Source organism: Leptopilina boulardi, unplaced genomic scaffold (genome assembly GCF_019393585.1).
Source record: "Leptopilina boulardi isolate dan_hultmark-lab unplaced genomic scaffold, ZJU_Lbou_2.1 LbouV2_229, whole genome shotgun sequence".
Lineage (NCBI taxonomy): Eukaryota > Metazoa > Arthropoda > Insecta > Hymenoptera > Figitidae > Leptopilina > Leptopilina boulardi.
The window spans coordinates 2,859,397-2,875,284 of record NW_026137784.1 but is presented as its reverse complement, the minus strand read 5'-3'; the positions used below and the strand labels follow the sequence as shown (position 1 = coordinate 2,875,284).

Sequence of the window (15,888 nt, the reverse complement as noted above, 5' to 3'; positions counted from 1 at the left end):
TTATGTAATGAATCACATTTAAATGATAAAATTATTATCATTTTATTCTTATTTAATTACTAATTAAGTCTATTTTACAATTATTTTTTAAATAATGAAATTAACTGTATATTTACTTGTAAAATTAATTAACAATTAATCTCATAAATTTATGTTTACCTTAATCAATTATTAATACAATTTAATCATTAATAGTTAACTTTATTATTAATTTTATTATTAATTTACTGTAGAATTAATTTTACAATTAATTAACTGTAGAATTAATTTTATATTTAATTAATCGTAGAATTAATTTTACAACTAATTAACTATGGAATTAATTTTATAATTAAATTGATTGCAATTAATTAATCGTTAAAAGAAGCATTAAATTCATTTACATGAATTAATTAGAAAAAAATGGATTTAAAAAAAACAATTGTGTAAAATTTATTTTTTTTTGCACTTTTCGAAAATTAATTAATCACTTAAAGTGATCCCCTTTTTTTTAAATATGTGCCGACTAATTATTTTTCTAAAAATATTATTGTCTCAGCTGCAGCACGAGTATTTAACGTTGTGTTGAGTACTCGATTATAGTCGATATGTACTCTATAAATAAATATATTTTTTTTTCTTTGTTCAACAAGAAGGATTACAATTTTTTTGCGCACAAGAGAGTCGCGCAACTGAGACTTATTTACAATATTACAACATTCATTTACAACTATATAATCATATAATAATTATGAAACACAGAAATTGAAATTTTAATTTTTTTTTCAGAAAAAAAATTAATAAAAACATAATTATGAATGGAAATATAAAATATAAATAAAAAATTTAATTAAAATATTAAATTAAGAAGCTGAAATTTTATATATTGAAAATGTAAATTAAAAAAATAATTTTTGATAATTTTTCCAAATTTATTTTGTTAAACAGTTGATTATTTGTTCTCTAACAACAAATTGGAAATATTGTTCACTAACATCGAATTTTGTTATCTATGAAGCTAAATTTTTTTTTCGATTTGATTAACTGCAAAGCACAAAATTTTTGTTACTATATATATATATTAAATGTACTTTTTGCAAAAAAGCTATTTTTTTGAAACTCATTGTTACCATTTAATTGAAAATAATTTATTTAAAACAGTTGATTGTGAATTTATTTCAGAAATATTATATAACTTTCGATGTCAATTTCGTTGACTATAACAAATTAATGTTCTTTGGTGGCCTTAACTTTCTTAATACATTTACATATATAGAGTAATTAATTCACAATCAATAATTATTTTAGCTGACGTTTATGTACAATTGGAAAATATTCTTAAAACACTTATAAAAAGAAAATTGAATAACAATTCATAATACTGTTAATTAAAAATTAAAAAAAAACAATTTTCTTAATTAATCAAACATTTTAAATGGAAAATATAGAAAAAAAAATTATAATAAATTAATAAATGCAGATTTATATTTTGCGTCCTATTTTTAAGTTTTTTTTTCATTTTTTTGTTTTTTTTTTTTGTGTGTAATAATTTTGGAGTTTTTTGAATTTTAAGACTGATTACAAGTATCAGGAGCAATGGCTTTGCAACTACGAGTTATTCGCGCCCGCCATCACTTTGAAATTGATTGCTCTTCAAGTATTTCATCGGCACGAAGTTTAATTTCTTGCCATGAATATTGAATATCTTTACTTTCGCTAAATCTTGAGCAAACTGCCAATCGTAGAAAAAATGTATCTTTAATTTTCGATGGTACAAGATGAATATTACCAGATCCATTAATTCTTTTCAGGAGATTTTCATTTAAATCATTTGAACCCTGTTAAAAAAAGGAAATAATTTTTAATAAATAAATAATTTGAATTATTAATAAATTAATTTTTAATCGAAATATTAATTAATTAATTAAAAAATGAATTTAAAAATTATAAATTATTGTTGAGATAAAAAAATTATGATTAAAATGGTAAAGATTTTTTAACCGTGAACATGAAGGTTAGAATAAATATTACAATACTGTCCTTGTGCTGTTTAACAATGATTTCTTTGTAATCAATTGAGAACAATATATATATATTTATATGAAATCAGAATTGTGTTGAAATAAAAAGAAAAAATTAATCACTTTTTATCAGATTGGAAACTGTCATGTTCAATCACACGTAAAATATTAGAGAAAAAAAAATGTTTTGAAATACTATTTTTTTTTTGTATTAAAATAATTATGGTAAAATTTACCTTGAGTCGGAAACAAACCAATCCGAGTACAACATCTTCGACAATTTCAAAACGAGAATCAGATTGTACTAATGCTTCAAATTCGTGAGCCTGCGATACATGACTTCTAATATGTTTTTGCAAATTTTCTATACCGTACAGTCGTAAGACGAACCATAATTTTAATGATCGAAAACGACGACCCAATGGAATTTGCCAATGCTGAAAATAAAAATTTTTAATTATTAATAAATTATTATATATAAAATTATTAATAATTGTAATAAATTAATTATTAATTTTTAAATTAAATTATCAATTATTAATTAATTAAGAAATATATATAATTACCCTGTAGTCTGGAGCCGATCCTTGCATATCGTGTTTTAAATACAAAGGATCAACGTTAAAAGCATTGATAACGTAAGTTGGATCCTTTAACCACATTGGCGAACAATCAAAATTGACGAGCATCCATTTATGCGGGTTGAAATTAAATGAATCTGCCATTTCAATTCCTTTCATTAGATAACGAAATTCCGGGCAAATGAAAGCTGATCCTATATTCAAAATTATTTATTAAAAAAATTAATCTTAATTAGCAAATACAATTTTTTTTTTTAAAATTAAATTGCAATAATTTTAATTTAATTTAAATAATTTCTACCTGCATATGCAGCATCCACATGGAGCCAAATTTCTTCTCTATTACATACGTGACCCATTTCATCGAGTCTGTCAAATGTTAATGACGATGTTGTACCCAAAGTTGAAACAGCCTAAAAAAATAAATAAATTTTTTCAATTAATTAATTTCATTGAATTAATTTTTGTTGTCACAATTTTTTATTTTGCCTTTTTCTAAATTTCAACTTTTTTTTTTTGGTTGCAGGTGACACTTATTTCAAAGAAAAAGATAAAAGAAACTTTGAATTTCTCTGCATGTGGTCATGAAGAAAAAGGAGTAAAATGGGGGTAAGTTTATAATTTCTATTATTATTATTATTTTTATTATTATTATTATTATTATTATTATTATTATTATTTCTATAATTGACACACATTTTTTATTTGAAACTTTATATTAATTAAAATATTATATTTTAATTGAAAAATAACACTGAAGTGAGGTTAAATTGCATTGTAGAAAAAATTTATCTGCCCAACTTCGCGTTAATGAAATTGCGCAATGAGAAAACAAAAGAAATATGATCCTTAGGGCGATTTTTTTATGTTTTTTGCGAAAATCGATTTTTTTTTTTTTTATTGTTTAAAAAAGAAAATTAATTTTCTTCCAATTATTATTATTATTGGTAAAAAAAAAAATACTTCCTTACATAAAATGGAATAAGACCCTTTTCTTTGTCCGCCTTCACAGCATCTTCCAATGTTTCACCTCTAAGACTGTGCTTGGAGTCAGTTTCCAAAAGTCGAAATTTCACACCACCCAATAGACCAGCTCTCTCCACTGAACTGTGTGCCTGGCCTGAAAATTTATATTTTTTCTATTTATTTAACGCGAAAAATTATTTTTATATCGAAAAAATTTCAAAGCCAAATAAAAAACATAAAATTAAAATAGAATAAAAAGAGAATTTAAGTAATAAAAAAAAAATGTAAATAAATTGATAAAACAAAAAGGAAATGAAAAAAGAATTTTAAAATTTAAATTTAATTAAATTAATTAATTAATTAATTAATTAAATTAATAATTAACAATCAATAATTAATAATTTTTAATTATTTAATTTAATTTAATTAAAATTTTTTTTTAATTTATTTAAAAATTTTTTTTTTTAATTTTTAAAAAATCGAAATAAAAATATAAAGTTTCAAAATGAGAAAAATCCTTTGAATTCAGAAAAAGGAGTTTGAAAGCAAGTCTTAAATGTTTCTTTTTTTTCGCATTATAATAAAAAGAAGAAAACAAAAGGAAAAAAAAATCAGTGTTGAATAGAGGCTTAGTTGACAATCAGTGGATGTATAAATCCACCTCCTCCCCCACCCCTTTCTCCTGTTAACTTTGTGATTTAATACTGTCCTAGTGATAGGAGGTGTAGAAGTGAATGGCGGGGTTGAAATAACTCGAGTGGTTATTACGCGTTTCCATGGTGATAAAGTGCTCCATGATGAAGTGCTCTCTCCCTCTCGTACTCTTTTCAAAAAACCCTTTAACATCTCACACGTGCGTCAATTGTAAATTATCCCCATTTTTTTTTTTAAATCAGTAATAAATTATGGTTTTTTATTATTTTTTTTTTCTTTCTCATTTGCAAAAAATTTAATAATTAATATTAATTTTGAATTTTAATTGTTGTACCGGTTGTACAATATAAAAATTATATAAAAAAAATTTTGTGTAAAAATAATATATTTTTAATTAAAAAGAATATCAAAAAAAAAAGATAATTAAAATAATTTTAATTATTAAACTGAATAATTAACTCACAAGAAGCATAGGCGACTAATTTTTCGATAATTTCATAATCCGACCATTCGGGATGTTGTTCTTTGATTTGTTTGACTTTTTTCACTTTTGCACCTAAAAGTGCGACCAAAGTTGCTTCACTTGCTGTTCCCTATAAATTTTTTTTTTTTGGTAAAATTTAAATTAAAATAAAATTTTTTGTGAATATGAAAAAAAAAAAAAAAAAAATCTGTTACCTGTATTACACCGCCTCCTTTTCCACCACTACATGCCAAAAATTCTTTTGGTAGATCAATCATTTTTCCGAGCCAATCCAACATTACAACTTCTAATTCAGTACAAGCTGGACTTGCAATCTAAATAGAGGCAAATTGATATTAATTTAAATTATATCACTAATTACTATATTTATTATAGTAATTGGTTAATATTAATTAGTACTAATATGACTAATAATTGAATTATTTATATATTTTTATAATATAAAATAATTATTATGACAATAGTTAAGTAATTATTTTTCTATAAATGAAAAAACAAAATTTTTCTTACCCACGTGAATCCAATGCAAGCGATTGCACCACTCAACATATCAGCAACAATTGCTGGATAAGATTGTGCGGTGGGAAAATAGGCATGAAATTTTGGACTCTGCCAATGAGTGACCTAGAAAATTATTTTTTGATTTTATTTTTGAATCATTTATTTATTATTTTGGCTTATTTTGAAATTTTTTACTTTAACTTTTTTTCTTTGACAACTTTCTATTTTTTTTTAAATAGAAAATTTACTTAATTTTTGCTAAAGGAAAATTGTAGTTAGATAAAAAATTAATAATACATACCATAGAAAAATAAATTAAATTTTTTACAATAAAAAAAAAAAAAACTTACACCGGGCATGATAATCTTCTCGATATCAGCCATAACATCCTCCCATCTTTCTGGAGTTTGTGGAGCTTCATCTGGTAATAATGGTTTTATATAACCTGGCTTAACTGTTGGAAGAACTTGCCTAAAAAAATTTCCAAAAAATTAATAATAAATTTCTCATAAAATTCATAAAAGGTGAAATTTTTTAAAAAATTTTCTATATTCAAAATTTTAATTAATTAATAATTTATTTTCAACTTTCTTTTAATTACTAAATTAAAAAAAAAATAGAATTATTAAAATTATATACGACTTTTGTTTAAAAGAAGAAAAATTGTCTTGTGTGAATTCCTCATTATTATAATAGTCATTAGTAATGGGAGATTATAATATACGTGTTATAGAGTAGATCCTATATGGGATTCCAATAAGCCATTATGATTATTGAAATTATTGTTGCTATTGTTGTCGGTAAAAGATGATAAACGCGTCGTTTTATAATTGACAGATGGTTATAACTGTTAGAGAGTACTACAAGGTTGTTTCCATTCCTTTCGTTTTACCTTCACCCACTCCCCCTTTTTATATTTCTAATTATTTTTTTCACCCAGGGCGCTACTTCAATATATATATATATATATATATCTAGGTATTCCGATATCCTTGATTTCAAATAATTTTTCAAAATCAAAATCGATAAAATTATATACTAATGTAAAAATAATGTAAAAATAAAACGAAAATAAGAATTTTTTTTTTTGATAGAATTTACTGAAATAAATTAATATCGAAAATAATTTAAAAAACTGTAATTTTTTTGTATATACAAAAATTTTGAGTATAAAATTATTTAGAGAGATCTCTTTTTATGGTACTAAAGAAAAAATATTGTAAAATGAAACAGAAAAAAGAAATTTTTTTTTGTATAGAACAATTTTATTTATTGAAATAACTATAGGTAACTTGTAGCTTTTTTTGAAGGGGGAAGGGGGGGGGGGTGTAAAGAAAAGGTCTTGATATATAAATTAGTACCTAATTAGGTTACAACATTCACTATCCAATTTTGATGATTTATTTTCACTAATATTAATTTAAAAAAAAAAATATTAATTTTTATAATGATAATAAATTTAGTATTAAATTATTAATGATCGAAATGCTTCATTTCACAACTAATTAAGAGTTAATAATTAAAATAATGATTAAAAAAATTGTTTATATAGAGATAAATAATAAATAATGAGAAACTAATAAACAAAGTCGTAAATTTTGTAGTACTCTTTTGTAAAAAAAAAAAAGTTAATTTAATATTAAATTATTATACAATTTTAAATCAAGTGCTTTCTTGTTAATTAGACTTTTTTAAGTAACAAAATATTGGTTTTTTTTTTATTTTAAAAATTATTTAACATAAATGTACACTGAGAAAAAAATTTATTTCAAATAATCTGTTACTTGATTATTATCAAATAAATATTTACTTGAATCAAATAATTTTTATTTTCAAATAATTTTTGAGTTAAATAAATTTTTTAAAATCTTTTAATTTTTTAATTTAAATAATTAAGTATTTTGAAACAATTTTTTTTTTTTTATTTGAAACAAATACCATTTTAATTGTCTCAAATAATAATTTTATAAAAAAAATATTTATTTGAATAAATAAATAATTGATTGTTTAAATAAATGATTATTTGAAGCGAATACATTTTTTTTCAGTGGAAATATCAAATTACAAAAAAAAAAAAAAAAAAATGATTGCAACCTAATTACAAAATGTCGATAATTATTAGAATCCTACCTGTCTCTTATGTTTTCCAGATAATTTGTGATGTAATCTATCATTGCTCTAGCAAATTCTGTGAATCCTGGTGCGTCCATTTTTAAAAAACTGCAAAAAAATATAAATGAAATTAATTCACTCTTGAATTTTATTTTTTTTTGTTGAGTTTTGTACACTGTAAAAAAAAAGGAGTTGAATTTCATCTCCCTAGGGGATGCTTTAAAAGTCCCACCCTTTTGGAGTTGAAGTGAAGGGAGTTAATGCTTTACGAGTTAATTTTATGCCTAGGGTGTTGGTTGTAAGGAGTTAATTTAATTATTAACTCCCTTTTTGAGTTGATTTTTAACTCGAAAATTTTAACTCCCAACTCCCGGTAACGTTAACTCCCTAATTTTTTTACCACTCTCCTTCATTTGAAAAAAATTCATCAAATTTTGCAAATGAAAAAAATAATTTTTATAATTTACAATATAAAATTCCGGATATATTTAATTTAATGTTGTGATAGATTTTGATTTGCCATGATAGTGACAATTTATATAAATTTAGTTCGAGTGGGTGAAGTGGATGCGAGATGAATAGTGAAAAAAAAAAAAAAAAAAAAGTTAAATGCAACTTGTCGCGCGGGACAGAAGCATTTAATTTGTGACAAGTGTCGAGTTTTATTCCATATTATAAAAGTGAGGAGGGGACAAAGCACGTGTTGTTGGCACACACAAGAGAGAGAGAATGGCAATAAACGGAGTTTCCTTCATAGAAAAGTAAGAGTGGTTTACCCGCTGGCCAAGAGTAATGACCATGACTCATTTTTTTTACAAGTTACGTTTAAATCATTTCTCGTGCGTCACTAAATCCCAAACGAGTCCTCGCACCGGAATCATTCAATTTTTCCTCCTTTTTTTTTTTTAAAAAAAAAAAGCGGAAAATTCGAATGCAGAGATTTTCCGCTTTTGAAAATAAGGAACAATAAGATTTGATGATTAATTTTCTGCTTTTGATTAATAAACAATCTGATCAGTGAAATATTTCGCAAAACCTCTGGATTTGATTTTTTAAAGGATGATATGAATTTTTTATTTTAAAGTAACGTGGAATCCCGGAAAACAGGTTTCTCTTGGGGATTCCCCTCCGGATGATAACGTGCTTCGATGGTATTAAGAAAAAATTCCACGTATGAAATGTGACGTCAATGGTGCAAATGTTAGTCCCATTAAAAAAAAGTGTTTTTCGTAAATGACAAAAATCACGTCAAAGTAAATTTTTGAATTCGTAGTTTAAAAAAAATAATATTATTAAATAAAAAATAAAGAAATAATACTTGTTTCGCTTTTAGACAAATATTTTTTTTTATTTAATTAAATTATATATTTGGTTTGAATATAAAAAAAAAATTTTTGTACAAAATTTATAACAAATGAAAAGTGAAATTTTGAATAATATTTTTTTTCTCCCTATAGAAAGTGGTTTTAAAATATATATTTTATATTTCTTTCGTGTTTTTTTATGAATATTGTAAAAAAAATTTTTTTATAATTAAACCCTAGATCTATCATGAAAGAGTATTTCTTACTTTTTTTTATGTGACACAAATTGCTCAACATTGATTACTTAATTTCTTCACATTCTCAATACGTTATTTGTAATATTTTTCTAATATTGCGAGTTAAAAATGATTAGATTAAAAAAAATACTCATACAATCTTTGAATCTTGAGAGTGTCAATAAAGTGTAAATTTGTAAATTTTTTAGCTTTAAAAATATATTTCGATTTGTCGATAAGAGTCATTTAATGCAGAATTAATTTGTCAGACATTAATATATAGTTGAAATGAAAAAAAGAATTTATTTAATTCAAGGGATTGGCTACTTGACTATTATCAAATAAATATTTCTTGGAGTACAATAATTATTTATTTGTATCAAATAAATATTTCTTGAAGTACAATAATTATTTATTTGTATCAAATAAATATTTCTTTGAGTACAATAATCATTTATTTGTATCAAATAAATATTTCTTTGAGTACAATAATTATTTGTATAAAATAAAAATTTACTTGCATCAAATACATAAAAAGATTATTGGTTTAAATCCTACAGTTTATTTGATTCAAATAAAAATTATTTGGTCCAAATAAATATTTATTTGATTAGTTTATTTATTAGTTATTTCTTTATTGTTTATTTAAAAATTTAATAAAATTTGTTATAAAAAATAATTATTCGCAAAAAAAATTGAATTTTAAATGCAAAAAATCTAAATTTTTTCCATCGGATCGTTAATATTATTATTATTAAATTATTAATAATAAATAATCAATGTATTTTGATTAGCTAATTTATTATTAATACCACAATAATTGCTAAATATTTCACATTTTTATGTTAATCCCCTTCACTGCCCTTGGTCTTGCCAAAACAAATTGAGCAATGAACTCTCATTTAAATGTCAGCAGTTTATAAAAAGCAGTTTCCACTTCATTGATAAGCGTTTCTTGTCGTAGGCAACGATAATTTGTTAATTATTCAATTTGTTTTCTTTTAATTAATTTTTATATTTATACATTATATATTAATTTAAAAAATTGTTTAAATTTAATCATTTATTTATTACAATTATAATTTATTTATTGTTTTGACAATGCAATACAATTGTTTCTTGTCGAAATAAATAAATTTAATTAAAAAATTATTATTATCATTATTATTTTTATTATTATTAATTTAAAAATTGAAGTTGAAATTCTTACCTCTTGATCAATTCAAGTTTAAATAGATCCTCGGTGAATAAAAAATCACTAAAATAAAAACGAGTTTATGTGAAGAAAAAAAAAAAGTTTCACGAACGAATTGAAGTGGAATATGTAATTTAATCTTTCCACGCGATATACCTAGCAAAACGTGAGATTGATTTGTAAAGACTGGCCTGACCGTCAACGTGGTCCGTGTACCAGTGACGACTGACGAGTGCTCCGCGTAGTTTCAGGGTTTATGTATTCCCCACCCTTCGTTTTATCAGAAAACTCTCCGATATCTATAGTAATAGAGGGGAAAATATATATATATATACATTCAATATCATTTCGAATTTATCTTTTACAATTTTTTAAACTAAAAATTGTTGAAAATTTTTTTAAATTATTTTTTTTCTACACTGGAACCTTGATAAGTTGGAAATTTGAAAAAAAAAAAAAATTTTCTACACTAGAACCTTGATAAGTGGAAAATTTGAAAAAAAAAGTATTTTTTCCTACAGTGGAGCCTCGATAAATGGAAAATTTGAAAGAAGTATTTTTTTTCCTGCCGTGAAACCTCGATACAATGTAAAAATTATATAAATATTGTATAGCAATCGATATGTAACAAAAAAGAAAAGTGGTATATTTGGAAAATAATACAGAAGAACCTCGATATGTGCAATTTCAGGAAAAATTATTTAAAATTCTAGTTAAAAGAATTTCCACGTTAGATTTAACGAGGTTTCTACTGTATTAAAAAAAAACTATTTTTCGTTAAAAGTATTTTGGAAAACAGTATTTTTCTTCTATACAGTGGAACCTAGATAAGTTGAATTTTAAGAATAATTCTTTAAAATAAAAAGAGTTTTCGACAGTACAAGATTCCACTGTATTTAAAAAAAAAATAATAAATAATATATTTTTTATTAAACTTTCATCATTTAGAAAGTAATGATAACAATTATATTTTTTAAAAAAACCACTAAAACGTGACAAAAGAACGGTTAACTTTTTTGAATTTTTTTTTTTTTTATTTCTTTTTCAAATCACCTTAGTCAACGAAACTGTTATTTTAACGAGTTCTTTCATTTTTTTTTCTTTTTCTTTCTTTCTATTCTTTTGAAAAATTCTCTACCTTATACGATCTTTTATATCAAGGTTAGAAACAAATAATACAAAGTAAATTTCTTCATTTTTCCCTTTTGACCTTAAACATTACGAAATATAGAAAATATAAATTTATATCTAGTCTTCGTACAGCTATATAGGAAAAATATAAATAAACTATAAAATAGTTTCGAATAGTAAAAAAAAATTTTTTTTTTTGTATAATATAAACATTAAATTTTTGAAATTTGAATAAAAAATCATTATTTTAGCAAAATTTTTAGTGATAAATTGAATTAACGTTTGATATCATATATATTCCAAATAGACAAATCGCGTGAATGAGGGTGCATTTGAAACTTTGAAAGTGGTCTTTAAGAATAATGCAAGAGATGCTGTAATCTAGTTTTCCAAGATGAGACACACTTTAGTTTCACTAACACAGCAAACAAAATTGAATTTCAAGGAGCTACGCCCTTTACGGCTAACTAAGTTTAAAATCATTTTCTCCCATTCAACAGGCTTCTAAATGACAATAAATTTGACAAAGTTTATTATATTATTTATAATCTTAATAGGATTTGAATAATTTTTTTTTATCAATCAAAAATTACAGTGGACAATTAAATTTATAATTGTTTTCGAATTAAATATTAAACTGAACAGATTTTTTTTCGACCGTCTAAGATAATGTAAAAAAAAAAAAATATGGTATCAATTTTAAAAGATCATTAATGAGAGAATTATTGTGAAGTGTAAGTACTAGAAAAGAAGAGGTTCTTCTTTATTTTTCCGATAAAACGCGCGGAAAGAGGATCTAAAAGTGGCATAGTTGAGAGGATATTTTTCATTTTATTTCTACCACTTCTCTCTCTCTCTTTATCTTGAAAGGCGAGTCTTTTTTTTTCCTTTTTCTTCCTAGGATTTGTCTGATATTTTCTACTTCATTTCTCGCTATTCTAATTTTTATTCAAACTAATTTGAAAAAAAAAATTATTTTTTCTTACCCATTTTTTAATAGGGAAATTTAAAATAAATTATTGCATGTAAAAATATAGAGATAATGTAGTTTTTTTGTTATTACACAGTTCAGTATAATATTCAAGAAGAAATTTTAGGTAAAAGATTTATAATCAACGTGGCTGCGTGGTCAGAGTACGCGGCTCGCGTCCCAAGGGTCTTAGGTTCGATCCCCCAAGCGTATAAGATTTTTCAAAATTATTCTCGTTTTATTTACTGTATATTTAGTAATCTTAAATCAAAATAATATAAAAAATTATAAATAAATTAAATTAAACGGAATTAGTAAAATACAAAAAAAAAAAAATTAAAAAAGAAAAAAAAATGTTATTTAAAATAAAAATAGTCTCACAAAATCTGATCAGAACTGGATCCAGATCCACATTTCAATTACGGGGTAATGATAAAAAAAATCAAATATAATACAAAATCCTTAATTCCCTTTCTATTTAAACCCTTTATATATATATATGTCTCGGTGGACTTCTTTTTTTATTGTCAAGAAATGGAAAAGAAAAGAAAAACAAAAGCCATCATCATCAGAGATAAGCTTTTGAAGAGCAATTTCCCGGTAACTCGTATAGCTTGCAGGACTTATCAGCTTATTTTGAAGGAAAATTTTTTTTGTTTTTTGTTTTTTTATTATTTCAAGTGCGATATCGATGATATAATATATATGTAATAATATAACAAACTAAAAGATATTTTATTTGAAAAGAGGGGAATGTTTAATTTCATGAATACATATTTATTATAATTAATGTGTAAGCGAGTGTGTATAATACTTTTATTTATTTTATTTTATTTAGTAAATGAAGTGAATAACAAATGCATTATTCTCTGCCTCCTCTGCCCTTAAAGAAAGAGTCAATTTCTAAATGCAATGCATTATTTATGAGAAACCACATATATAAATGATTCTTTCTTTTTTCTAACATCTGTTGTATAGCGATTTTATGGTAAAAAAAATCTTTGTTGGAAAATAAGCATTGTTCTAGATTTTTTTTTTTGAAATCTTGTCTCTAAATCCAAAATCGTTGATACTCATTTTCGAAATTGCATCTGAAGCAAGATAATGGAATTCTCTTGTTCACACGATCTTTCTCTCTATTTTTTTTTCTTTCTTTGGTTTTTACCCTCTTATTTTTCCTTGAACGCTTTCATTGTCCATCATTCAAGCTTTTCCAGTACTTAGCTTTTTGAAAGCTCCCATAGCGGCATTTTTCCATCATTTGTTAAAAATAAAAAATTTCGTAATTTTCTCAAAAATATATTTTTTTTATCTTTTCGCTAAGTCGTACCTGTTTATTGATTAGAAAAATTACCCAAAAAAATTTATTAATTGCCTCAGATCCTATTAACTTATTTATTTGGCGTGAATAAACATTTTTATTTGCCATAAATAAATTTTTCTTTTGCTTAAATAAATTTTTCTTTGGTTCAAAAAATTTTTGTTATCCAAATGAAATAAAATATATTTGCAACAAATAAATGAGTTAGAAGGCATATATAAATAAATAATAAATATTATACACCCAAAGAAATGTTTTATTTGAACCAAATATAATATATTTGAGTTAAATAAACGTATATTTGTCTGAGAGCAAATTAAATTTTTGTTTAAATCAAAGAAAAATTTATTTGCAACCAATATTTATTTGGCTATGAGACAAATATATAATTACTTTTGGTGTATATAAAATAATTATTTATTACTATTATTATTATTATTATTATTATTATTACTATTATTATTATTATTACTATTATTATTATTATTATTATATTATTATTATAATAAAGTTAAATGAATTTGAAAATGAAGAAACAATTGAAAGGAGAAAACAATCTCTTGCGCTAATTTCAATGTTTTGACGTATGTGACAGTTTTTTTAAAAAAATAATTTTACGTATCGGAAGTGTCATAAAATTTAAATGTTGAGATGCACGTTAATTAATAATAATTTATCGTCAAAATCGAAAAGTGTAATAATTTAGTTCATTGGATTAAAAAGAAAAAAAATTACAAGTAAGTAACAAAATTACAGTTGACATAATTATTAATAAAAATAAAAATTTAACAAAGAGTGAGATATAATTAATGGATGATTAAAAAAAAAAAAAAAAATAGATTGGCCACAAGAAAAGGAAAAAATAATTTCGGACAAAATTTTCCGTATAAATAATATGGATGCGGTAAAAAATTTTTTTGAATGTTTCAATTATCATTGGATTATTATTGTTGCCACTGGATTATATATACATTTAAGGCAAATTTGCATTATTGGATTATGTTTTGATGATGATTTAAATTTGCAATTTGATCCATCGTATGCATCAGTTTTATTCATTTTCTCAGTATTGTGTCTCCTTGCTGAATATAAATTATGGCCACGATCATTGAAAGAACCACCTGTTCAATTAATGATTGTTTATGAGGTAATGATTATTTTGCAATTTTCTTATTTACTATTTTTTATTATTATTTATTATTTTTTGTATTATTTTTATTATTCTTTTTTGTTTTTTTTTTTATTATTTTGTATATTATTTTTATTAGTTTTATTATTTTTTATAATTTTTTTTATTCGTTTTTTTGATTTTTATTATTTTTTTCAATTCTATTTTTTTTATTCTCTATATTTTTATAATTAACTAATTATCAAATTATTAGCTAATACAAAATTGCTAATAACTAATGTTAAATTAAAAAAAAATTAACTATTAACTAATTTTAATTTGTTTATAATTTTTAGATGATGGTATCTTCTTTAGTAACAAATTTGGCATTGAAAGTAATTTGGATTCCTCTTGTAAATGCAATATGGTGCATGACACAAGAATCAAGTAGATGGGTTAGTAAGAAATTAATAATTATTAGGGAGTATAAATTTTTTTTATTATAATTTAATTTTGATTAATTTTTTGAATTATTAATTAATAATTTAATTATTTTTTTTTTTAGTTGGAGTGGTTGAATGATGCATTGGGTTTAGATCGTTATTCTTTTCTTAATGCACTTGCAACATACATGTGCGAGGATGTGGCAGCATTTCACATAGCTTTTTGCTTATCACTTCTCTCCTTTGTTTGGATGCTGGACGCTACAGAATCACTGGATGGGATTCTCGATATCTGGACCAAGTAGTAAAGTATTTCACGAGAAGAAATGAAATTAAAATTACTTTTATTATTTTATCTACATATTTTTCAAATTTATTTATATATAAATTTTTTTTTTTTTTTTTTTTACAAGAATTCATTAAATTAAATTTATTTTATGAGCTTCTTTTTTTCTTTGAACAAAATTATACATTTTTTTTTCCATTGACAATAAAATAAAAAAATTTTTTTTTAGGGACGTGGAATTTTTTTCAAGAAATAAAGGTGGAGCAAGTGGAGATACAGAATATGATGATTCCGATGATGCTGATTATTTTATTCACAAATGCCATCGTTTGGCTTGTGATGAAATAGAAGAATATGGAAAATCATTTTCATTTGAAACTCACGATTAATAGTTATATGTTTTCTCTCAAAAATGTTCCAACGTGTCGAGTGCATTTTATTTATAACAAATTTTGTACAAATTGTGTGTTATGTAATTATATCATAAAATTGTCATAATTGTAATAAATAATAATAAAATTTATTTTCTATTATTATTATTTATATACGAAAAATATTTTAACAATATTTTTAAAAAAAATTTAATTTATAATATT

At 23.1% G+C, this 15,888-nt stretch overlaps 2 protein-coding genes across 7 annotated transcripts in view; one reads left to right on the top strand and one right to left on the bottom strand.

Moving 5' to 3' along the window:
* LOC127280093 (uncharacterized) overlaps nucleotides 1–15,888 on the top strand; it is a 178,965-nt gene that overhangs the window by 66,021 nt on the left and 97,056 nt on the right. For 2 of the 6 annotated variants that reach the window (XR_007842777.1, XR_007842776.1), the window contains exon 6: nucleotides 3,108–3,190. Coding sequence is in view for 4 of the 6 variants with exons in the window: in XM_051302886.1 (XP_051158843.1) it covers nucleotides 14,351–14,602; nucleotides 14,920–15,018; nucleotides 15,129–15,307; nucleotides 15,522–15,681 (690 nt within the window). In the remaining 2 variants the exon portion in view is untranslated. Of the gene's footprint in view, nucleotides 1–3,107; nucleotides 3,191–14,037; nucleotides 14,193–14,294; nucleotides 14,603–14,919; nucleotides 15,019–15,128; nucleotides 15,316–15,521; nucleotides 15,816–15,888 lie in introns of those variants that run through there. The other 4 variants (XM_051302886.1, XM_051302888.1, XM_051302887.1 and 1 more) reach the window with 4 other exon arrangements.
* Nucleotides 308–10,101, bottom strand: LOC127280090 (aromatic-L-amino-acid decarboxylase). Its single transcript, XM_051302882.1, has 11 exons — nucleotides 10,049–10,101; nucleotides 7,317–7,406; nucleotides 5,537–5,657; nucleotides 5,196–5,309; nucleotides 4,880–4,999; nucleotides 4,665–4,794; nucleotides 3,553–3,701; nucleotides 2,883–2,994; nucleotides 2,567–2,775; nucleotides 2,237–2,437; nucleotides 308–1,817 (listed from the first exon to the last, which is right to left on the bottom strand). The coding sequence occupies exons 2-11, from the start codon at nucleotides 7,394–7,396 to the stop codon at nucleotides 1,611–1,613; spliced, it is 1,443 nt and encodes a 480-aa protein (XP_051158839.1). The 5' UTR covers nucleotides 7,397–7,406; nucleotides 10,049–10,101; the 3' UTR covers nucleotides 308–1,610.